Source organism: Pongo pygmaeus, chromosome 3, assembly GCF_028885625.2.
Source record: "Pongo pygmaeus isolate AG05252 chromosome 3, NHGRI_mPonPyg2-v2.0_pri, whole genome shotgun sequence".
NCBI classification, from domain to species: Eukaryota; Metazoa; Chordata; class Mammalia; order Primates; family Hominidae; genus Pongo; species Pongo pygmaeus.
Genome location: NC_072376.2, coordinates 131,970,685 through 131,997,600, shown reverse-complemented (window position 1 = coordinate 131,997,600; position 26,916 = coordinate 131,970,685). Strand labels below are relative to the sequence as shown.

The 26,916-nt window shown below is 34.1% G+C and overlaps 1 protein-coding gene across 5 annotated transcripts in view; it reads right to left on the bottom strand.

The window, feature by feature from the left end:
- USP53 (ubiquitin specific peptidase 53) overlaps positions 1–26,916 on the bottom strand; it is a 79,699-nt gene that overhangs the window by 8,968 nt on the left and 43,815 nt on the right. For 3 of the 5 annotated variants that reach the window (XM_054486064.2, XM_054486066.2, XM_063664060.1), the window contains 8 exons: positions 23,550–23,655; positions 22,810–22,956; positions 21,555–21,704; positions 15,916–16,078; positions 15,290–15,442; positions 13,874–14,020; positions 11,685–12,423; positions 10,014–10,090 (listed from right to left, as the gene is read on the bottom strand). In XM_054486064.2, the coding sequence (XP_054342039.1) occupies positions 10,014–10,090; positions 11,685–12,423; positions 13,874–14,020; positions 15,290–15,442; positions 15,916–16,078; positions 21,555–21,704; positions 22,810–22,956; positions 23,550–23,655 (1,682 nt within the window). The remainder of the gene's footprint in view (positions 1–10,013; positions 10,091–11,684; positions 12,424–13,873; positions 14,021–15,289; positions 15,443–15,915; positions 16,079–21,554; positions 21,705–22,809; positions 22,957–23,549; positions 23,656–26,916) is intronic. The other 2 variants (XM_054486065.2, XM_063664061.1) reach the window with 1 other exon arrangement.

The following is a 26,916-nucleotide window of genomic DNA, read 5'->3' as shown; positions in this document are numbered from 1 at the left end:
TCCCCCTTATGGGAGAGCAAGTGCTTTATATCTGAGAACCTGAAGGTCTACAGGGAGCTTTTTCCTTTACTAAGGCACAAGGGTCCTGGGGCACCAATATACTGATAGAAAAGTCACAACCACCAATGTATCAACAAAGCACAAAAGTATCTTTAATTACTTTGTGAACATCATCACCCGCTTATCGTAGAAATGAGAAGTAGAAAACTGTATAAAATTATTTTAGTCATGTACCACCACAATAATGATAGCTACAGTTTATGGAATACCCAATATGTACCAAGTCTTAAGATTATTCTTGTTCAGCAATTCTCGAAGTGTGGCCTTGGACCCCTGGAGGTCCCCAAGACCCTTTCAGAGGGTCTATGAAGTCAAACTATTTTCATGATAATATTAAGATGTTACTTTACTTTTTGACTGTGTTGCCATTTACACTGATGGCACAAAAACAATAATGGATAAAACTGTTAGCATAATTCAAGGCAGTAACACTAAACTGTACTAACTGTATTCTTCATTGCCATATACTTGTGTTTTTTTAAGCCAGTTTTACTTAAAGAATGCTTGATGAAACAGTAACAATTATTTTATTAATTAATTAATTTACTTCATTTGCACATCTTTTTATTATTCTATATGAGGAAATGGGAAATATGCATAAAGCACTTTTGCTGTGGTAACACTAAGCATGACAGCTGTTTGAAGAAAACTTGTATCCACCACCATGAGTTTTGCAACTTCCCAATACTTATAAAGACTTTCTGCTAGTATCTATGGTGATAGTAACAAAAGTAGTTTTTAGAAAGATATTAGTGAAATGTATCAACACTTAGAAGCCCCGCATAACTCAGCAAACCAGTATTTTTTTTTTTTTTTGAGACAGAGTTTCGCTCTTGTTGCCCAGGCTGTAGTGCAATGGCACGATCTCGGCTCACTGCAACCTCTGCCTCCCAGGCTCACGCAATTGTCCTGCCTCAGCCTCCTGAGTAGCTGGGATTTCAGGCATGCGCCACCACGCCTGGCTGATTTTTTATATTTTTAGTAGAGATGGAGTTTCTTCATATTGGTCAGGCTGGTCTCGAACTCCAGACCTCAGGTGATCCGCCAGCGTCGGCCTCCCAGAGTGCTGGGATTACAGGTGTCAGCCACCGTGCCCGGCCGCAAACCAGTATTTTTTAAATGACCATACATGGATGTTACAAAATCATGCATGAGTAAAGTATCCATTCAAAGTGCAAGACAGACTAATGTATTTTAATGTAATGGAGGACGAAAAGTTAAATACTATGGTTTCAGATTTCACACTGCATTAAAGAAACTACTACTTGGTGTAGTGTCAAAGAAGAATATCCACAATTTTTAGGAAAAGCTATTAAAATATTCCTATTTCCAACTGTATTATCTGTGTGTAAATGGGCTTTCTTCATACATGAAAACATCACAACAGTCTGAATGCAAAAACAAGAATCCAGTCATCTTACATGAAGCCAGGCATTAACTGAGATTTGAAAGCATAAAACAATGCCATTCGTCTCACTAAATTTTTGTTTTCAATAGTTAATTTTCATTTAAAAATGTTACTTGTGTTAGCATGTACTGGGTTTATTTCTTTAAATGAATAAATATTTTGAAAGTTTCAGTTTTAGTGCCTAATCTAGCAAATGTTGATAGACATAACCTATAGAAACAAAAGCTCTTTTAGGTCATAAATCCTTTTCTAAGATTATAAAGATATCTGAGGCCCAAAAGTTTGAAAACTACTGTTCTAGTTGGTAATAGTTGTCTTTTAAAACATCAGTCACAACTGTTCTGTGAAACAATTCCCCTTTTTACACTTGAGGAAAGTTAGGCTCAGGGAAGTTATGTGACCTAATCAATATTCTATATATCTGGTAAGTAGGAGCATTTAAACCAATCCAGGGTTCACTCCAAAGCTAGTGCTCATGCCACTGCACTATGCCATTAATATACAAAGTCATTATACTAAATCTCCTTCTGATGAAACTAGGCCACTAGTATGAACATCAAATAACATGCTGATGCCCATAGAAGATAGCAAAATATATGGCATTAGCATGAACTGTCAATTAGTGGTCTACACTTCTGTAACATTTCTAGTAAGTTTTTCTGCATTCTCCTGTATTTTTAGTTGACATTTTCATCATGTTCATTTATCTCATTTTCCTCTCATTCTCCTGCTTCTACTTTACTGTACACCAAATCTATGAAGACTGCAAAGAAAACAAAGTTATTAAAGCAGTGATTTTCTTTTTTAAACAATAAGTGTTCTTTATCTTAGATATTTTTTAGGTATTGCCCTATAGGGGAAAAATAATCTATATTTGATTATGATCAGGCTCTGCAAGTTAAATCTTGGAAGCAATTTCCAAGAAAGAGTCATGTAATATACATGGGAATTTAATACCCTCTATGCCAACATCGCTCCATATAGTAAATAATAAAAACTTAAGGTGGTAGAATGAGAGGAACTATAAATCTGGCATTCATTTAAGATTTAACACGTTTACTTCCCCTAAATTGCAGTAAGCGTTCTGATTATATATGTGCCTTTAAAAAAAAAAAAATTTCCCCAGAAGTTAGCACAGTATCTAGCACACAAAAGACATTCAAATGAAGGTCTACAGAATAAACAATTGCCTCAAAAACACAGTTTTACTTCTTTTAAGTCACCTCCACCCTGCCCATCATGTTCCCAACTCAGTGGTGCAAGACAAGTTAAGTATGAATTGAGATAAATCTTATCTTTCTCTCCCACTTATCTCAAGTCTATAAGTGCTATACTCATAACACTTTTAAAAAGCAGTAAAATTTATCCCAGAGTCTCTCTAGAAGGAATATATTATTTTTCATGTTTAAGAAAATCACTGTGGGTAAGCCTGACACACTGCCTGAGGCTCGAAACCTTTGCCAATCTTTTCAACAGCTATTTTATGATTAAAAAAAGATGTGACAAGAAATAAGATGTCAAAAAGAACTTCAATAATTTGTCAATGTTTACAGCTTAATTTTTAAGTTGAAATGTAATTTGCTACCCAGTGTGATTTTTAACTTCATATTATTAGCCAATTCATAATTTATTTGCCAATTCATAATTTCAAGTTTAATATTCACAAACAAGAAACAAGTAAATATTTAGTTCTTAAGTAAATCTTTACTTTTATAAATTATTCACACAATGGGCAGCAGGAGGCAGCATAGGTTTTATGAGCATGTTTGAAATTTTAATATCACTGTGGCAGGCATTCAACCAAGTGGTTTGACTTCAGAATTCCAACTAACTTAAAAATAGATATGTTATTTTTCTCTTCTGCTGACATAGACATCCATGTGTCTTTGTGAGGAATTTTGGCTCCAGGTTATTCGCAAATCTAAGTCCAATTTTAACGCTTTGACACAGAAAAAAAAAAACCTCAGTATCAAGGCAAGAAACTTTAATGATGCCCATTTTGATTCTGTATACAAAAAAACCCAAAGCAGAGTATTCAAGAAATCACAATATATATTTCATCTGAAAAAAAAACCTACGTTTAAAAGACATATATATATATATATATATATTTACAAACCCTAAACATTCAACAGCAATAATCAAATCAATGACTGAATTTACAATAAAAATACATTTGAAATAAATTTGAATATTTTAGAAAAATCAGAAAACTTTAACTAGATAAATATTTATGGCTAAATTTACTACATACTAAAAGAAGTAGAGGATACTTTAATATGTAGTAATAATCTATACTCTCTGAAACCTAAATTTGGGGATTTTACAAAATAATAAAGCAGGAGTCAATAACTGCTTTTTGCACTTGGATTATAATTTAAAGGAAAAGCAAATATTGCTATTTTGCTACAAAGTAAATGTCAATCCCAGAAGTTTAGTTTTAAAAAAGTACATAGGTAGCCATTTGGTGGTCCTGGGTAGGCTACAGCAAGAGAAGATTATGTGTTACCAGTTTGTAAAATTCTTAGAGAAAAAATGTTTAATATGCATAGAAAAAAAATTGGCTGACAAAAGTACTTCTCTAAATATACTTTCTAATGTAATTATCTTAAATGAACAAACTCTGTAGTTTGCCAAAAAACATCTTAGAGAAAACTTATGTATATGTACAAACACTTCTGACAAAATTTTTTATTGACTTAATTCTAGGATGTAACAACATTAAGGACAGTATATTTCACTTAAGAAAGTGGAGGTACAGACTATTTGTACAAGAAGAAATAAGGGACTTAACAGATTTTTAAACCACTGATTAACTTCTTTCACTCCTATTTGTTATGTCCCAGATCATGACTCTCAGCATTAACTAATCCTGACTTCTAGGATCAACTGAGATTAAGCCAAATATTGCAGACTCCAGAAGCAAATGGCAAAAGTTCTTGAAAGACCTAATAATTCTTTTGTGATCTGTTATGTATGATCTATAAATACCCTAACCTACTATGTACTTACCTCAGTAGATAACCGTACCTCATAGAAAAAAAAAGTCCATTAGGTATAAACACTTCAACTGTTCTACCTAACACAAATACACACTAATCAGTATCTGCTCTCATCTTTCTCTCCTTCATCACAGAAAAGCTGCCATCCTTTTCATTCAAATCCTGTCTCTACCTTGTTTCCTTCTCACTCTGCCTCAAGGGTCTTACTCCATCAATCACTGTTCTGTTCTATTCTTCATGCCTTTCTCTCCCTCTGTACATCATTAGTTCCTTATCTTCTGCAATATAAATACCAAGCATGTCCACTTGAAAACAAACAAAACAAAACGCAAACTAAGCATTTAGTTTCATTTTCTCCTCTAGGTATGCTATTCACTGTAAATGTTTGGAAAGACAGACAAAAATTCATTTCTTTACTTCTCTTGCTTCCTGTTATAAAAACATAAAGTCATAGAGATTTTCATGGTCAAAAGCACATTGCTCTAAGAATTTTGCAATAGGTGTCCTCAGTTAATATGAAAAAGTAAGTAATGCACTCCAAGGGTTTTTTATTGTGGTAAAATATACATAACAAAATTTATTATTCTAACTATTTTTAAGTGTACAGTTCAGTGGCATTAAGTACATTCACACTGCTGTGCAACCATTAGTCTACTGTAATCTTTTAACTTTTTACTTGGAAATAAATTTTCAAAATTCAGAAAAGTTGAAAGATTTAAAAAGTATTAAAACATACTTTTTATAAGAAGAAATCATTTTTGTAAGAAGAAATCATTTCTTCTGTCTTGAAGTAATTTAAGGCGTGTGAAATCCCTCTGCTACAATTCCATTTTAAAAAGGGGGCTAAAACGTTCCAAATGGCATTGTGGCAATTTAAACAATGTTCCCAAATATAGTGGCTTTAGGCAGTTTAGGGATGGATTTTTGCAACAGAATTCATAATGACATAGGCAGACAAGCCTATATAATATCTCTATTAATGGAAAAAAAGCAATATATTATATCCTTTCTCCAGATTCAGCTATTATTAACATTTTAATAATAGGGGTTTTTTTTTCTGGACCATTTGAGATTAAGTTACAAACATGGCCCTTTACTTCTAAATACCTCAATTCTACTTCAATCTTGCTTCTATGTCTAATGTTCCTCAAACACTGCTTTTACTATACCACTAATAAATGCTAAATCAAACTGGCACTTTTTAATCCTTATTCTGCTTAATCTATGGACACTCTTCCCCTGAAAGATCCACACTTCTCTGGTTTTCCTTTGATAACCCCGTCTCCAATATTTTCTCATATCTTTCCAGCTCCCCCTTCTCATCCCTTTCTACAGTTGCTCCTTCTCTCTAGCTTTAGCTCACTTCTCTTCCTCAGCGAAGCCAATGTTCCTTACTTTGTCTATTTCTTGCCCTTCGATCTCCAATTTTCCTGAAGGATCCTGTCTGTGTCTATGGCATTCAATTCCTATATAGGTGGATGGTTATTAAATATATAATCTTTCCTGAGTTTTAGACTTATGTTCCTAACTGCCTAATAATGCTGTTTACCCAGATGATAAACTCAACAAATTAAAATATAAACTTGGCATCCTTCCACCCCCAAAATCTGTTCCTTCTTCCTATATTCCCCATTTTGCTAAATGGTAAATCTAGTTGTATACATCCCAAATACATCTATCCCTGCTTCCCTTTCTCTCATTTGGTACATGTCACAAAAGCTAACTAATTATCCTGCCCACATATGTTTATCATCTCTCAAATATTTCTTGACATTGGTACTGCCCCCAACTTTTCTCTCCTAGGCTGTTACAATCATCATCTAACTAATTTTTCTCTCACTGTCCCAAATTTATCCTCTATACTACCACCACCACAGTCTTTTCCAAAATGCAAATTACAGTATACCATTTTTCTTATCCTTTGGTGCCTCTCCATTTCCTCTATGATTAAAAAATAGCACAAATTTTCATCATAATGTGGCTTCTATCTATCCCTGTTGCCATTATCCCATAATTCCATGCATGCACTTCTGCCCTGCATATACCAAACTACTTGTGTTCTTCAAATATGTGATGCTTTCTCCTGACAGTGTGTTTTAAACATATCATTTCTTCTGTCTTGAATGTAATTTAAGGCATGTGAAATCCCTCCACTACAATTCCATTTTAAAAAGGGGGCTAAAACATTACAAATGGCATTGTGGCAATTTAAACAATGTTCCCAAATATAACAACTTTAGGCAGTGTAGGGATGGATTTTTGCAGCAGAATTCATCATGACATAGGCAGACAAGCCTATATAATATCTCTATTAATGGAATAAAAAAAGCAGAAATAATGGTGGCATTATTATAGATTTTGGTCCTCTACCATTAAATATACTTGCATAGACTAATATTAAAAATTGACAAAATGTCAAGAAAATATGAAAGTAAGAAATTTCTAAGGCTCTTTAAATTTTAAGTCTTTTAGCTATTGATATAAAATGATTCTATAGGTCAGTAATGTAAGTGTGCCCTCATTTTATAAATAAGAAATAGGAATGACCAAGAAAATCATATATAGTCACAAAATTATAATAAATTGTCCCTTATTGGGGGAAAAAAACATGCACAGCAAGTTTTTAATTTGGGAAAAAAATTCCTATATCACTTTTCCACATATTCTCAGTCCCAGACTGGGGGAAGGGAATACATAATACCATAAGACACAACACAAACAGATGTTCTCAAGTCAAAGACTGGCTTAGAGAACCGTGGTAGGCTTTGAAGTAGAAAGTTTATGAAATCAGAAATAACTTTAAAATAGTATAATTTATTTAGTTAAATAAAGAGTGGGTTACACAAAACCACAATACGATACCTATTAAAACAGAAAATAACAAGTGCTAGTGAGGATATGGAGAGACTGGAGTCCTTATGCACTGCTGGTGGGAATGTAAAATGGTGCAGCTGCTGTAAAAATAGTACAGCAGTTCTTGAAAACATTAAACATACAACTACCACAGGACCCAGCAACTGCACTTTTGGGTATATATTCAAAAGACTTCAAAGTAGGAACTCAAACAGACATTTGCACACTAATATTCACTGCAGCATTATTCACAATAGCCAAAGGGTAATAACAACCCACATGTCCACTTACAGATGAAAGCATAAACAAGATGTGGTATATAATACAATGGAATGTTACTCAGTCTTAAAAAGGAATGAGATTCTGATACATTACAATATGGATGAACCCTGAAGTCATCATGCTAAGTGAAATAACTCACACACAAGAGGACAAATATCATATGGTTCCACCTATATGAGGTACCTAAGATAGTCCAATTCACAGAGACAAAAAGTAGAATGGTGCTTGCCAAGGGCTGGGAGGAGGGGAGAATGAGGAGCTGTTAATGTGTAGAGAACTTCAGTTTGAGAAGATAGAAAAGTTCTGGAGATGGATGGTAGTAATCGTTGCACAACAGTGTGAATATACTTAATGCCACTGAACTGTACACTTAAAAATAGAATGGTAAATTTGGTTATACATATTTTATCACAAAAAAGAATTTTTAAGTGCATCACACACACACTTTCATATTAAATGAGGAAACCTGCAAAGTTCTTATAGCAATGTACTTCTGACCATCAAAATCTCTACGATCTTGTGTTTTTATAACTATCAGGAAGCAAGCATCATTTTGTAACAAGTACTGAACTTGCAGTTATTGTTCAATCTCACTGACTTTTGCTATGATTTCTGGCCAACCCTTTACTGTTTCCTGTAATACTTGGTTACCAAACTTATCAGATTTTATCAGGCGAGACATTCTAATATGGGAAAAGAAGGTTATTTCCTTAATATAAGTGTTTCCTTCTGATAGTATACCATTTGATGAAAACAAAATAATTTAACATTTAATCACATTCTTTGTCTGCAAACTGAAAAATAATCCCCATAAAAGCCTTAAGCATAACAAAGACTAAAAAACTTTAAAATTTGCTGTTCAATGCTCTTTTATATTGTGAAAAATTATATCCCTTCTACTCCTCTGAATTATAAAATTTGAAAACATTGTCTTTGATTGCAACATAATAATCCCTTTGCTAATCATCTTCCTTGACTTCTCTCACCCAAATTCTTCAGGTATATACTCCCAATAGCAACCCTGAATCCTGTATACATTCAAGTATCTAACTTTCTTTGCTTCTGGGCTGTTATGTGTTGCTAACAAATCGCCTATAATAATCCCACACCATTGCATAGTTATTGGTGCCAAACTGAACTTTTCCAGAAGGCTCTTTATCAATCTTTCTATCTGTTCTTAACTACTATGGCAGTCATTAGAGTTGTTCACACATACTTCCATTATTCCAAGCACCTGTAAAATTGCACTTTTCTACCTTCTCTGAAATCAGGCCTGGTTAGAAGACTAGCTCTGGTCAATGATACAGAAGTGGAAGTGCATGTGTCACTTCGGGTTTGAAGTTTTAAGAGCTGGCAGGTGATTCTCCACAATAAATCTTCCTTTATGTCCTCCTCACCCATATCCCCTTAGCCTGGGATCCTGAGTGACTCCTAAGAAGAGACTACACTGACCACCTCTGGACTTGTATTGTGAGCAAGAAACAAACTTGAGTTAACACCTTGAGATTTTGAAGATACTACCATTGCATAATCTAAAACCTACCTATCCTGATAGAGTTTCCCCTTTTCTCATAGCTTTCCCATCTTTTAAAAGCCTTCAAGTATGAATGCTCAACTTCCCTCATCATTACTCATAAACTTATCAGTAACAGGACCATTCTTATCTTCTTTACTCTTACCTCAATGGACCATTCTCTTTTTATGCCTATTTCCCATAGGCATAAAAGGTAGGGGGTAAATAAAGTCAGAAAGACCAACAGTCTACAGACAGTTTCTAAACTATCAGAACATGACATTTTTCTTTGCAAATATAGAAATATACCTTCTGTTAAGTAAAAGTAAAGTGTTAACAAGCCACCATAGACAGATACTTCTGCCTATCTGGGTCTCAAATCACAGTTTTAAGGGCTAGTATCAAAAGCAATGTGTTCAAGGGTCCCTAATGTGGACACTTAAAATGCAAACTGCTACCAAAAAAAAAAAAAAAATTGAAAGACTTCATCATCTAAATCAAAAAAGGAAGCAATCTAACGCTATCTTTAATCAGAGACATATCCAAACAGCACATTAAAAAAGGCTGCAAACTTCAAAAGCAATAGTTATCCAATCAAATAAAAAGTAAGATACAAAACCATTATTAACACTTTGTGAAGTCAATGTGGAAAGTACAGTATGCTTTCTTTTGTATGACAATACACATACAAAAAAGAATGCTGATTTCCTTCTTTCCACATGTACTTCATTAAAACATACATTAACTTAATAAAATTTGTTTATTGATATTTTAGGATTATTTAAAAATAATTTTTATAGTCATATAGGATTTTCTCTCAGATACATAATAGCAAACAATAAATTACTATAATTCATTTTTTACAGCAACTATTATATTCAAATAAGATTTTTACCTTCTAAGTGATGTTGGCTCTGAAGGGAGGTACAGTCCCCACGTTCTTTATTTAGGTTGCTTGTCGTAATCTGGTCACTAGAAAATAAAATACACACAAAACACATCAGTTATTATGGACTGCCTTTGTTTATTCTAAAAAAAAAAAAATTTGTTAAACATTTATTATATGCCATGTGCTGTTCTAGGGCTTAATGTACATTATTTAATACTTAAAAGTAGTTGTTATCTTCATTTTACAGAAGATAAAGACTATAAAAGTCAAATTAATTTGCCCAATAATTAAAATCTAAGTCTATCTGGTTATAAAGTCCTGATCTTTCTACTACCCTAGGCTACTCCATTCCACGAAGAATTATAAAATTACCTTGTCAAGTCTTTTTTTTTTTGAGCCAGGACTTTCTGCTCTTTTGCCCAGGATTGAGTGCAGTGGTACAAACATGGTTCACTGCGGCCTCGACCTCCTGGGCTCAAAAGATCCTCCCACCTCAGCCTCCCAAGTAGCTGGAATCACAGGCATATGCCACAATACCTGGCTAATATTTTAAAACTGTTTCCTAGAGATGGTGAGATCTTTCCATGTTGCTCAGGCTAGTCTTGAACTCCTGGGCTCAAGCAATCCTCCTGCCTCAGCCTCCCAAGGTGCTGTGATTACAGGTGTGTAATCACTACACCTGGCCCTTTCTTTAAGTCTTTATTGAAACAAGCATTTTCATAAAACATGAGCAGTTGATTTTTGCAAATCTACCTTTTAATAACAAATGTGGTCAAATATCAGCTAATATCAAACAAACACATTGTTAGAAGGATTAAACAGTAATATAATAAATGTATTTAGAATTAATTGAACACAAAGTTATTTGGCTGATTTTTTTTATATTTGCTAAAGGGAAAATATCTCTTCCATGAGAATGAGGTATGACAGTAAAAACTAGCTTCAGTTCTGAGTTACAAATGTTAGAGATGGGATTATAAACATTATATAGATTGAAGAATTAAACTACAGCCTGGGCATAGTGGCTCAGGCCTGTAATCCCAGCACTTTGGGAGGCCAAGGCAGGTGGATCACCTGAGGTTGGGAGTTCAAGAGCAGCCTGGCGAAACCCCATCTCTAAAAATACAAAAATTAGCCAGGCGTGGTGGTGCGTGTCTATAGTCCCAGCTACTTGGGAAGTTAAGGCAGCAGAATCGCTTGAACCTGGGAGGTGGAGGTTGCAGTGACCCATAATTGCGCCGCTGCACTCCAGCCTGGGCAACAGAGTGAGACTCCTTCCCCTCCCACCAAAAAAAGAAGAATTAAACAACCAACTTAATGACTTAGATGATACCAACTGAAGTCTGTGCTTTAAAACCAATCAATTGTTGACAGTGCCACAACAATGATAAAAAACTTCTGTACTTTCCAAATTTTCTAAAAATAAAAAGCTGCTATTTTTGGAATCAGGAAATAACTATTAAAAATGGAAATCTAAAATATCAAATAAACTACAATATCCTAGGTTTCTTTACAGAAACATATTTGTGTTTAAAAGAAACAAACTTTTTAAAGCTCTTTAAAACAGCTCATGCTGTTTCCATCCTATTTAATTGACCCCAAACTTCGAAAATTACTTCATGCAATTAACAAAAAAGAAGAGTGATGGAAAAACGATTCACTCAACTTTTACATTACCTGAAGCATACTGTTTCTTTAACACCACTGATATCCATTACTGTACCATTTCCATCGATAACAGGTGAGTCCAAATTAGTAGATCCATTACTGATGTGATCACTGCTTTCATATCCAGACTCAGTCCTTTGCATCTGCCAATTATCACCATGCACTTTACCCTCTACAAGGCCTTTATTTTTCTCTGCTCCTTTTTCATTAGATTCAAGGGAACTTCTGCTTCCTATTTCCTGCTTCATTTCATCTTCATATATGGTCATTAAACATTTTTGCTTTGGATTCTCTTTTGGCCAATTACTAAAACTTGGATCCTTGCTAGATTTAGGCTTATTACTGATATTTGGTTTATGTCTTGGACTATGCTGTCTTTTTTCACTTTCACTAAAAATACTATCAACATTTAATGTTTCTCTCATAGGTTTCCAACCTCGGTTCCGGCTTTTACTGCTGCTATTACAGCTGTTTCCTCTATCCCTAGAATCTTGGCTGCTGTCTGTGTCATATCCAGTGCCATTGTCACTCTTAACTTTGCCAGTTATTTTCTCTCCTGGAGCAAGAATCTGGGATTTACTTGAACTTATTATTTGTGCAGAAGCTCGAGTCTGAGGTACAACTCGGTCATGTTTATATGATCCTTTTCCTTGACTATGATATAGATGTGGATTCCCATGTTGTCTAAAACCATTTGGGGCAGGAGGTGATCCAGATTGGAAATGTGAAAGGTCTTCATCAACCAAATCTTAAAAAAAAAAATTAAAGATACACATGAATTACTCCTCAGAGCCACCTTGTAGTCACAAGGCAGATACCTGTTAGAGATAAAATGTTAAACAGTTTTAGGTAAATAGTAATTACAAGTACATATCACATAATGCTTTGAGATTAAAAAGTGCTTTTCCAGTCCTTATGTATGCTTAATAAGGGGTATTTATAAAAGAAACTTTAAAAAATGATCTCTAAGGTAGATCATAATTGAGGCAGTTTTTAAAAAAATAAGCACTCTATCTCACTCATAACAAAAATCATAAAAATATTTTCCACTTCCTATATTGGTAAAGATTTAAAAGTTTGTTAAACCAATTTTTGCTGAGAGTGTGAACAAACAGACATCCAATCATTGTTGGTGGGAGTGCAGACTAGTTCAGTCTTTGAAGAGGGCAACTGAGCCACATCTGTCAAAATTAAAAGTAAACATATCCTGACCCAGCAATTCCTCTGAAGGAATTTTATGCTATGGCTATAGGCAAAAATGTACAAAGGTATGTGTGAAAAAAGATGTTGCTGAAGCAAAAATCTTAAATCAGCCTGTAAAGTCTATCACTATCAGTTAAATTATGCTCTGTCCATAAAGAAAAAAGCATAGAACCATAAAGGGACATGCTTATAATGTGGAAATGGAAATACTAAGTAAAGAGGGGGAAGGTCAGGGATTGCCAGAAAAGGAGTCCCTTCACTTAATTTTATAAACTTCCTTATTACTTGAATGTGCCATGAGTGAATTATATCTGTAACTAAGTTAAAACATCGAAACACATATATACAAGTATCCCAGGTTAGAATTAAGAACGAACCAGGATATTTTGCATATTTAGATTTAGTATAGGTGTATTAAAGAACTCATATTAATAAATACATAAAATATAATAGGTCTGGGTACCCCTGTAATCCCAGCACTTCAGGAGGCTGAGGTAAGAGGATCATTTGAGGCCAGCAGTTCAAGACCACTCTGAGCAACATAGCAAGACCCTATCTCTACAAATAACTTTTAAAAATTTAGCCAGGTATGATGGCATGTGCCTGTAGTCCTAGCTACTCAGGAGGCTAAGATGTGAGGATAGCTTGAACCCAGGAGTTCAAGGCTGCAGAGAGCTATGATTGGGTCACTGCACTCTAGGCTGGACAAGAGTGAACTCTCACCTCTTAAAAATAAAGTTATTAAAAATAACTTTAATATAATTTAATTTCTATATATAAACTATATATAGAAATTATATATAATTTATAGATTTATACATATACAGAAATATGTATAATTTATATATTTCTATGAGAGATATATATATAACTTATATATTTATGTATTTTTAATATAATTTAACATATACAGAAATTAAAGTTATAAAATTCAGTTTTAAAATAAGATTTCTAGAAGCTCCTTTTAAAATCAATAGTACAAGATCTTAACTTACCTCTATGTCGTCCTAAATCTTTTCTTTGTCCCTTCTCTAAATCTTTCCTTTGTGAAGAAAGTAAGTTTTTCTGTTCAATAGCTTTCAGAGCACATTCTCTGGAAATGTCTTTTATCTTTTCCCTTTGATCAATGTGACTTAACTTAGCTGTAAAAGAAATCATTCTTACTAGGATACAGATCATTTTTCAAATTGCCCAATAAAAATAAAAATTGATCTATATAAAAATGTTAAGATATATTTAAAAAGAGCATAGATACGTAGATATATAGTATACAATGGTATTTTTATGATTAAAAACTAGATGTGATTTTTCTTGACACTGGAGATGCATGTTGTCTTTTAAAACTCCTTGTATAGCCCCTAAAACAAGTATAAAAAAAGAAAGAGATCTGCCATTAAAATAATAAGAGCTAAAGGTAACTGAATGGTCACTATTTGCCAGGTGTCTTACTCATTTACTTCTTTGAGGTACAATTATTGTCTCTATTTTGGGTAAGTAAACTGAGGCAGAGAGAAATTAGAAATTTGCCCAGGTTCAGAAGTTTCTAAGTTTAGAACCAGGAATATGAACCCAAGTTGTCTGGTTCCAATGCTTCTATTCTTACACACATATATACTATTTCTGGGCTTAAAACTAGGTGTCTTTTGAAAAACATAAAATGTTTTAATCTAAGAATATCAATAATCTGTGAAAGGAAAAGAGAAACAGCTTCATTAAGAATTTTTAAAAAGCCTTTATTTTAGTTTTTTGTGGATAACTGTTAATTCTCAATCTTACTACCCTTGATTAAATGAGTTACTTTTATGATTACACATTATTTCATTAATATATTTAAAGGTTGCTTACAAAATCATCCTGAACATCCACACAAGAGTTATATGTATTTCTAAACTGTAATGGTACACAGTATTGTGAGGTCTCATTTTGGACCCAAGTTACAGAAACTGGCTCGTGAAAATCAGTTATAGGATAACAGTAACAAGACAGAGTTGAATAAAAACGAGGTTAAGAACAAACTACAGCAATAGTAACTTTGAACTGCTGTTGCATTCACTACCAGTAAATTTAATTTTGGCATTTAGGTCAATTTACTAACTCATGTTTTTCTGCTCCAAGCTGATAATTAACTCCTTGAAGGAAATGCCACATTATTGCTTTATTTGGTAACTGTCCAGATTGCCTCAGGCCTACCACAGTCTGAGTGCATGAAGAAACTCAAACAACTCATGGAATCAAACTGGTCAGGTAAAACTACAGCTCTCAGAGAAATGCATAAATCAAAAGACGAATTTTGTTATCTATTTGTTATTATCTTTTCATAGCCAAGGAAAGCTAGGTAAGCATCCTCTGATAAGTGAAGAAAGGAGGACACTCACTTGGAACTATGTAAAAATGACAATTTAAACACATACCTGGTCCTTTCCCTGCACCTGTGTGACTGTGGCTCCGATTAGATGATGAAATACTATCAGTTGGAAATTTCTGATTTTCTCTCTGCTTTGCCTGATCACCAAATCCATTTTCTTTTAAATTATCTGACTTATGAATTACAGGCTTTTCACATCCTTAAAAAGAAAAGCAAAAATGTATCATTCCTTTCCATCCCATGAGAAGAGATGTTTGAATCATTTTTTTCAGATTATTTTTAACTGTAAAAAAAGTTACTTAAAACTTAAGAGGATTGACATCATTTAAGAATTTCGAAATGCTTTATAATGCATCCAAAAATGACCTAGCTGTTTCAGACTTTTCCAGTTTACTAAATCACTTAAAATGTACTTCTAGAAAGAGCTACTAATGAAGCCTCTTCTGTGATTGTGTGACCACAGTAGTGGGTAACTCCTGAAGGTGCTTCTGAGGCCACCGATGAGAAAAGGTTCATTCCAAAATACTAACAAAAATTACTAAAATTTCCTCAGCTCTATTGAAAGTCAAATTTGAAATTATCCTCTATATTCATTTTATATTCAGAGTATTAGTATTCCTAGTTGACTGTGATAATAGAAAAACATTGAGAATTTTTAAAAGAAAGAATTACCCATATTTGCTGCAACAGATTTGTAATGTGACCAGCTGATGACCTGCCTGAGTGCATCCTCAGTAGAAACTGCTGTGCCATCTGGGTTTGCGTAAAACAAAAGTAGTGGCTGAAAGTGGCATCGAATGCATTTGGAGACAACATCTTTCCATCTAGTTCCAATCTTTCAAAAAAACACAATGAATAAAGACAAAACAAAACCTTGTAATCAATGTGTTACATGAAAAGACAGAGACTCTGAGTTACTTTATATTTTTTAAAAATTTAGATATGCAGCTGCTAGTAGTTCAAGTATGTATCATATAATTAACTGTATTTAGTAACTAGTCTAAACAAAAATATTTTAAACATTATCATTTAAAAATTTGATGGGCAAAGATTATAAACATCAAGGTGATTAAATTTTAAAAAGCTTTCCAAATATGTGGTTGACTGACATTTGACAAAGACTTCAAGGCAATTCAATGGAGAAATATTAAGAGTCAGCTCAACAAATGGTGCTACAACTGGAGAAAAAGAACTTTTACTATGAGAAAAATAACTTTAACCTGACTTCATATAAAACAACAAAAAACAATTAACTCAGAATGGCTCACACAAAAACTAAAACTTACAGAAGAAAACAAAAGATAAAATCTTTGCAACCTTGGGGAAGGGCAGATTTCTTAGCATACCAAACCATAGAAGAAAAATATTTTTAAAATGGACTTAATCTAAATTAATTAATAACTTTTGCTCTTGGAAAGACACCATTAAGAAACTGAAAAAAGAGAAGCAACATACAGCTAATAAAGGACTGGTATGCAGAATAAAGAATTCCTACAACACATTAATAAGAAGATAATCCAATGCGAAATACTGGCAAAAAAATTGAACATTTCACCAAAAGAAAGATGTAAGAATGGTCAAACAAGCACATGAAAAGATGCTCAAAACATTACCAATCACAAGGGAAATGCAAATGAAAACCACAGTGAGATAATATTATACATACACGAGAAGGGCTAACATTAAAAAGAATACCAACACGAAGTGCTGCTGAGAATGTGGAACAACAGGAACTCTCATACATTGCTCTCATAGAATGCAAATTGGTATAACCACTTTGGAAATCAATTTGATAGTTTCTTGTAAAGTTAAACAGACACTTACCACACAACCCAGAAATCCCACTTCAAGGTATTATCTAACAGCAACAGAAAAAAATATGTTCACAAACAGATTACTCATACTTCAATAGGTAAACGGATAAATTGTTGTACAGCCATAAAACACACAATAAAAATAAAGTGTGAATCCAAACAACATGAATGAATCTTAAAGACAATATGCTAAAGGAAGGGAGGCAGATACACAGTAGTACATACTGTAAGAGACCATTTATATAAAATTGTAGAATGAGTGAAACTAATCTATAATGAGACCAGTGGTTTCCTCAGCCTGGGGTGGTGTGGGGAGTATGACAACAAAGAAGCCTGACAGAATTTTTCTAGCGTGATGGACATGTTCTGTGTACTGATTATGGTGGTTACATAGGTAAATACATTTATCAAAACTCCAACTGTACACTTAAAATGGGTGTATTTTAATGTTTGTGAACTATACCTCTATAAAATTGATTTAAAAGCAAAACAAAACCAACCAAACAAAAACACCACAAAGCATTCTAGAGTATTTTTGCAGGGAAGGGGACTTTTAAGAACAATTCTGATGAGCTTTTTTGAACTACACATATTCAGCTGTTTACCCCCTCACTGGGGATTCCAAGAGACTTGAGGAGTCCATTTGTTTTTTTTTTTGTTGTTGTTGTTGTTGTTGTTTTGAGAAAAGGTCTCACAGTCGCCCAGGCTAGAGTTCAGTGGCACGGTCTCGGCTCACTGCAACCTCCACCTCCCAAGTTCAAGGGATTCTCATGACTCCATCTCCTGAGTAGCTGGGATTACAGGCATGTGCCACCACGCCTGGCTAATTTTGGTATTTTTAGTAGAGACAGAGTTTCACCATGTTGGCCAGGCTTTGTGGAGTCAATGTGAATATAAAATAAAAAACTTCACAGGGTGATTAATACACCCAGTTCTTCCTCCAAATTTTGAACAATTTAAACTACGTAAAAGCAAAGTAGAAGCTGCAAATGTTGTTACACATCGACTCAAGATGAAACTTAATAAACTCCTACATCAAAGTACTAAGTAATTCAAGCAAAGTGCTGATTTTAAATATAAATACCAAAAAATTTTAATAGCTGTACTGAGGTGTATTATATGAAGTAAAATTATCTAGTTACAGTGTACAAGTCAGTGAGTTTTGACAATACAATCGTGTAATCCTCACCCCAAAATCTTACCTTGTACCCCATTTTGCAGTCCCTGGAAATAAGTGATCTACCCTCCACACCTTTGTTTTTCCTTCTAGAATTTCATATAAATGGAATCATAGCATGTAGTCATTTATATCTCACTTCTTTCACTTAGCATAATGCTTCTGAGATTTGTTCACATTATTGCATGTATCAGTTCAATAGTTCAGTCCTTCTTGCTGAGTATTATATTCCACTGTATAGCTATACCACAATTTGTTCATCCATTCACCTACTGTTGACATTTGAGTCATTTCTAGTTTGGGCATTATGAAGAAAACTACCATGAACATTCAAGTACACGTTTTACGTGGACTTACATTTTCACAGGAGTGGATTTGCTGGGTTATATGGAAAATACATGTTTAAATTTATAAGAAACTGACAGTTTTGAAAGTGAATGTTCAATTTTGTGGTTCCATCAACCTCGTGTGAGAGATCTAGCTGTTCCTATCCTCACCAACTATTGGTCTTTTTAATTTTGGCCATCACAACAGGTGAGTACTACAATCTCATCATGAATTAAATTTGTATTTCTGTTGTGGCTAATGATGTACTGAATATCATTTCAAGGGCCATTCATGTATATTCATTGGTGAACTGTCAACATTTTTTGCTGATTTTTTAATTGGATTTTAAGAGTTCTTTCAATATTCTGGATACAGTCTTTATTAGATAAATGCTTCACAAATATTTTCTCTCAGTATATGGTTTGTCATTTTATTCTCCTAATAGTATCTTACTGAAGAACAAAAATTTTAACTTTCAATGAAGTCTAATTTACCAGCTATTTTTATGGTTCATGCTTATTAAATGTTATCTAAGAAATCCCTATATATAAATAGTAGTTTTACTATCCTTCCCTGATATTCCCATCTCAGTCATTTCTGGTCTGTTTTTATTAATTTTTCTTCAGGTTCTTTGAATATTTGGTAATTTTTTTATTGAATGCTATTTTGAAATGGCATATTGAATTTCATTGAACTTTGTAGTCTTGGGTATTGAATTTTGTTCTGTTATTTTAAAAGTGGGATTAGCTTTGAACTTTCAAGACTTTAAGCTTTGTTTGTTTGTTTGTTTGTTTTGAGACAGAGTCTCACTCTGTCACCAGGCTGAAGTGCAGTGGCGTGATCTTGGCTCACTGCAACCTCTGCCTCCTAGGTTCAAGCAATTCTCCTGCCTCAGCCTCCTGAGTAGCTGGGACTACAGGTGGGTGCCACTACGCTAAATTTTGTATTTTTAGTAGAGACGGAGTTTTACCATGTTGGACAGGATGCTCTTGATCTCTTGACCTCATGATCCGCCGACCTTGGCCTCCCAAAGTGCTGGGATTACAGGCATGAGCCCCTGTGCCCGGCCCGGCCTTGTTTTAAGCTTTTTAATATCAGGTCCAGAGGAATCTTCAGCCTAGGAATAACTTAGCCCCATTATCAAGGTAATACTTTTCTGAAGGCTCCAGCTAATGCCTACATGTTATATCATCTCTCCACTCTTTATGGTGGGGATACAAACTATTACTAACCTTGTATGATTTTTGAGAATTGTTTTACCTTTTGTTTTCCAGTGATGCTTCCCATCTCTCCCAACTAACCCCAAACGTGTGTGGGTTCACCCCTCACATGCACAAATCACAATTTAGCCAAAAATTCCAGGGAACCCTTCTGTCAATTTCCAGAACTTTTCCCATGTGCAGTTTTCTTTCTAGTATTCTGTCCTGCAAATTTTAGCCATCTAGGCCTCCCTGAACACCAGTTTCAGTCTCCAGAACTCAGTGACACTACTAGGCTTTGTTCGGGCTCCCACTGCCTGCACTGCAACCCAGAAACTACCTCTAGGCAGTAAGCAGGGGTAATTATAGAGCTGACCTCATTTGTTTCCCTTTTCTCTGTTCAACTGCATGTTGTTCAATGTCTTGAGTTGTTTCACCTATGTCCTAGTTTTAAACAGTGAAATGGCTATTTCTATAGCAGTTAATCCTTCATGGGTAGAATCAGAAGTCCACTAAATACCAAATATTTGAATTTGTATTGTCTTAATCACAGTGCTGATAAATGGCCTTTTCTTATATATTAATAAAATGGAACTAAATAGAATTCTACATCATTTGCTTATAACAACCAAAGAACTTGTATTTTTAAATGAGTTTACTACTTAATAAAGATTGCCAAAGCCAGTAAGCCTTGACAAGACCAATAGTTTTCAACTGCGCTATGTCTGAATTTCCCGTAGAACTTAAAATTTCAGATACCTGGCTTTACACCACTGAATCAAAACTTTAGGAATCCAGGAATATATGTTTTTTTAAAAGCTCCTCATGTGATTCCAATACTCCTTATTAAGAACTACTGTTCACTACTTTTCTAGACAATATTATTACTATTTGAGTAAATAAATTACAGTTGGCCCTTGAACAACACAGGTTTGAACTGCACAGGTTCACTTATATGTAAATTTTCTTCTGCCTCTGTCACCCAAGACAGCAAAAGCAATCTTCCTTTTCCTTCTCTTCAGTCTACTCAACGTGAAGACAGCAAGGATGAAGACCTTTATGATGATCCACTTCCACTTAGTGAGTGGTAAATATATTTTCGTTTGCTTATAATTTTCTAAGTAACTTTTTTTCTTGCTTACTTTACTGTAAGAGTACAGTATATAATATATAGAACATACAGAATATGTGTTAATTGACTGTTTATGTGTTTGGTAAGGCTGCCTGTCAATAGCAGGCTGTTGGCAGTTAAGTTTTGAGGGAGTTGAAAGTGGTATGTGGGTTTTCAACTGCACAGGGGCTTGGCACTCCTATGTTGTTCAAGGGTCAACTGTAATTACCAAAAGATATAACTGACATATCTATTTCCGTATTCCACACACAAAATTTGAAAAAATTGTCATAATAAAAATAAAGGCAAGCATATTTTCATCACTAGTTATACAAAACTACTGTGAATCATCCACAAAAAAGTAAATATAGCAAGTATGCATCAGGCAAAAAGGATCATCACTGACATACAGATCACTGATAGTTACATATTTGTATACTAATATTCATTAGTCTACTTATTATTATTCTGGAAATGGACTGGTTCAAAAGCTGGCTTCAAAATAAGCCAATTTCAAGAATAACAAAAGAAAGTTTGAACTTAATGATGCTATCATCATGTTCATTTATTACTATTTTACATAATAATTATATCATCCTTTTGACTATTAATATCAATATATCATTGATTAACAAAAAGTAAAAATCACAGTAATTATTTCAATTAAAGAAAGTGTCACTTACCTCTTTCACATTTGCATCATCAAAAAATACCCATTTGGAACTTTTGGTGTGAAATGCAAAGGCACAATAATGTTGGCTGGTGTAGCAGATCATACCAACAAGGTTAAGTTCACTATTTTTGGCATTTTCATCAGTAACTCTATAAAAAAGCTGTTTAAAAAAATTGGTAATGTACACTTAATACTAAATCTTTTGTAAAATGAGAAATAATTAGATGAATCATGTATTTGACACATAATGAAATATTTCTCATGCATACTGCCCCAATCTAATATTATATTATTACTTGAAGGCACCACTGACATCACATTGTTAACAGAATTACCACTTTTAATTCATTCATAAAACTTTAAGTCCAATAAAACGAATTCACTACAAATTAGTTTAGCAATAATAGAGTATCTCTAATGACACATGACTGACACTTTTCATAAAGAAATTCAAAATATGAGATAAATTCCACATTTCTGGTAATTCTTGACTGAATCACATATTTGAATGTTCATTAAACATATTATCTAAATATGTTTATTTAGATAATATATTTAGATATTTATTTAGATAAACATATTATCTAAATATCCAAAACTTTAATTGTAACATGAACCAATTCAAAATATACCAAGAAAGTAACAAGCATATCAAGAGATCATGGCGGGGTGTGGTGGCTCATGCCTGTAATCCCAGCACTTTGGGAAGCCAAGGCAGGTGGATCTACTTGAGGCCAGGAGTTTGAGACCAGCCTGGCTAACATGGTGAAAGCCATCTCTACTAAAAATACAAAAAATTAGCTGGATATGGTGGTGCATGCCTGTAATCCCAGCTACTAGGGAGGCTGAAGCATGAAAATTGCTTGAGCCTGGGAGGCAGAGGTTGTAGTGAGCCAAGATTGTACCACTGCACTGCAGCCTGGGTGACAGAGCAAGACTCTGCCACAAAAAAAAAAAAGAAAAAAAAAAAAAGAGATCAGTGCTTTAGATGAATTTTAAATATTAAACCTTTCTAAGTTAACAATATTTATATTTACAATCATGGCCATACATAAAAAATCATCAATCATCATGATTTTACAGTGAAAGAAGCAAAAGTCATGAGACAGTTTAGTTTGTAATTGAAAGCTATTCCTAGTCTATGTAGTAAAGGCATTCCAGTTAGCCTGATTTGATTAAACTTGTCTTTATCAGATAAAACATCAGAATGATGTTTTAGAAGAATTTGAAAATAAAAGGGAAGGGAATGAAAATAGATAAGATACCCCAGGAAGATAAAGATGTGTTGCTAGATTCCGAACAACATCTTCGGTCAAGTCAGAATGCTCAGAGTCCCAGACTAAACCAATTGTAACAATCTCTGGGCAATTCATTAAAACACGGCGAATTTTTATTTTTTGGCCACAGTTACTCTACAGAAAAACATAAAAGTTTAAAATTATGAACACAGATAAACCAGGCAAAGCCTTACACAGTTTGTATTATATAATGACAATTTTAACACATATCTGCAATTTATTCAGTATACTAAAAATTGACTTCTAACAAGCTATTTGTCTTAATTATTGATTAAAAAAGAAGTTTATTTTAAATAAAAGTATTCTTTGATATTTCTGTAAATCTGTTAAAGTAAGAATTCAACCTAAAAAAAGCAGAAATAAAACCCTTGAAGTCAGTAACAAATATATTAGATGAGAAAAGAGTATCATTCATCATTCATCAAGTTTACTGAAAAGAAACTTTCTCTTTAATCAAATGACAAATTTCAGAACTTTGAAAAAATTTAATCAATATGTGCTACCTTCAAACCTTCACAAACTTAGGAGTTTTTAAACAAATTATGCTAAGATAAATGGTATACATGGTATAATCTGAAATAATATTTTTTAAAAATTCTTAAAGCTAATTCTATATATAGAATCAATATTTACATGATAATATCTGAATGTCTATTTTCAAATTTACAAAACAAGAAGCATACTAATATTCTCCAAACTATACTTACAGGACATTTCCTATAGTCATCTGTTGTATTTGCGGCTTGTAGCAATTCTGCAAACATTTCAGGTTTAAAGCGTTCATGCCTTTCCAACATTCTTTCAACTTCATTGCTACAAAAAAAGAAGCAATCCCAAATCTGGCCTATGAACTTAAAACCTTAATAAATTACACACGAAAAATATTGTCAGTTTAGATGTGCATCACTTTTTCTATCTAAAACATGACCATGACTGAAAAACTAACCATAAAGTACATTTCCATAAAGTGAAAAATTATTAAATTTGGCAAGTATATGACGAAAAAAATTAGCTCAAATAAAGAGAACAAAGTAACACAAAATTATATGTTTGGAACTAGATGAATGAGGCTAAGATGCTCTGTCTGGAGGTAATTCTAAGCAAATGTTTTATTTATACTATTACTTAATGAGTAGAAACTTAAGTTTAAACCCTACCCTAACAAGAACAACAAACTGTACGAAAGGCTCCCTCTCTGGCCCAAAGCTCCTAGAAGCAAAGTTATCAATTTCAGCTAGGAGAAGGTCCTTTGCTGATTAAATGCAGAAGTCACAACCAAAGATTTTAAAGCCAGACTTATTCCTTTTGTTCTTATTTTGAATATTACTCCCTTTTTTTTTTTTTTTTTTTTTTTTTTTGAGAAGGGGTCTCGCTCTATCGCACAGGCTGGAGTGCAATGGCGCAATCTTGGCTCACCGCAACCTCCACCTCCCAGGTTCAAGTGATTCTCATGCCTCAGCCTCTCGAGGAGGTGGGATTACAGGCACGTGCCACCACATCTGGCTAATTTTTGTATTTCTAGTAGAGATGGAGTTTCACCATGTTCCTCAGGCTGGTCTTGAACTCCTGACCTCAAGTGATCCAACCACCTTGGACTCCCAAAGTGCTGGGATTACAGGTGTGGGCCACTGCGCTCAGCCAGGATACTAATCATTTTATTAGAGCCCAGGCAGGCCTTTTAATACACTACAGGGTAACTGTGATACTTTTTATTCAACCTCCTTAAAAGACATATTTTTACGTATCAGGGTATTAAGTAACTAAAATGGTTTGGCTGTGTCCCCACCCAAATTTCATCTTGAATTGTAGCTCCCAAAATTCCTTCGTGTTGTGGGAGGGACCCAGCTGGAGACAACTGAATCATGGGGGCAGTTTCCCCCATACCGTTCTGGTGGTAGTGAATAAGTCTCACAAGATCTGATGGTTTCATAAGGAGAAACTCCTTTTGCTTGGCTCTCGTTCCCTTCTCTTGCCTGCCACCATGTAAGATGTGACTTTGCTCCTCCTTGCCTTCTGCCATGACTGTGAGGCCTACTTAGCCACATAGAACTGTGAGTCAATTAAACCTCTTTGTTTTATAAATTACCCAGTCTTGAGTATGTCTTTATTAGCAGCATGAGAACAGACTAATACTTAAACAACTATTTAAATATTTCCAAAAAGGAATGTAATGTAAGCTGAAACACTAACTAGTTTCCATTCTAGATGTTCTGATTGTACTTAACGGTAATATAAACTATTCTAGAGCTGGATATATTTTACAGTTCAATAGTTTAAATAATCTCCAAGCATTTGGTAACAACTAAATTTACCCATCCAAACACTTCAAGAGTACACTAGAAAGCCCTAAATCTGATAAGCTCATTCAAATTGCATATACTGCTTTTACAAAACTTACAGCATTAGAGTAGTGGTTAGCCAGAAAAATTTTGAAGTCAGACAGATCTGGGTTTCAATCTTAATTCATCCATTTACTAGATTAACCTCATTAAACCTATTTCTTCATCAACAAAATAGAATTTTGGTTAAGATTAAAAGTGACAACTTAACATAAAGCCTGGAATATGGTAAGCATTCAGTAACTGGTATTCAACACTGATCACCAATACAAATAAGGATATTATAATTAGAATTCAAAGCGTGCACTCCTGCAACTTGCAGTGTTTACCAAGCAGAGAATGATGGGGCTGTAATTCTTATTATCTAACATTCTGCCTCAGAACACTGTCATTTCATTCAAGAGTTTTAAAGTAGAATTAAAATTTTAGTTTTTAACTTATTGTCTGTCTTTGAACACCATCCTACTTTTCATAGAAATTTTTAAAAATGACTGACGACTGACTACAATTTGACTGAAGTTTAGGAATGTTTCTCTAAATCAGTGTTTTTTACTTGTCTGTAAATGTAAGAAAGATAGTAAACACACCCAAATAACGAAATTGTTATTATTCAATAATCTTTATGAAATAACGTTTTATACTCAATAAAGCCAGGAAGATAAATAATATCAAATGAATGAACATGATATTCACTTTGCACACTGACACAAATATTGGCAGCATTTATCAACTGTTGCACTAACATATTCTGACTGATAATTATTGATCCATATTATATATTTTGTATTAAAATGTATGTAAATGTTTATGATCTTACTCAATGTTTACCACATGCCAACTTTTTTGTTGTTGTTGTTGTTTTGTGAGACATAATCTTGCTCTATCACCCAGGCTGGAGTGCAGTGGGGCAATCTCGGCTCACTGCAACCTCCACCTCGTGGGATCAAGCCATTCTCTGCCTCAGCCTCCTGAGGAGCTGGGATTACAGGTGCCTGCCACCACACCCAGCTAATTTTTTATTTTTAGTAGAGACAGGGTTTCACCATGTTGGCCAGGCTGGTCTTGAACTCCTGACCTCAGGTGATCCACCTGCCTTGGCCTCCCAATGTGCTAGGATTACAGGCATGAGCCACTGCGCCCGGCCACATGCCAAATATTTATACTTTCAATACCTGTTGGAAAATATTCAAAGAACATTATGTAAGGTCTAGGGATAACTTTTAGATCCTTAACTAGCTAATCTTTCATGGACAGAAAGGGAGAGAGGGAGTGGGCAGCTGAGCAGGCAAGCATGGCAAATTTTTTATTTAAAGTGAATGTTGAGTCCTCAAATGCAATAACCTGAGAATTACGCTCACATTTTTCTTTCTTCTCTGCTTATCCTAGCTTTTATCACCAGAAAGGGACATAGTGGAGCTGACTGAAAATATGGCCATTACAAACAGAACATCTCATAAATGAAGCAACCATGTATAGTTCCATTTAACATTCAGTTTATCATTTCATGCTCCCCTTCACAGTTCTAAATTTGTTATAAATTAAATAGGTATAAAATTTAACTAGTATTATGTACACTTCACTAAGTAACACATATATTAGGCCAAATTACAAACATCCAACTTTGATAGACATCACTTAATACATCTCACAGCAGCATACTTGGTAGCCTCAGACAGAGAGGGGAAATTCATGTATGCTATGATTTTATAAAATAAGTGCTCAATGTGCTTAAATA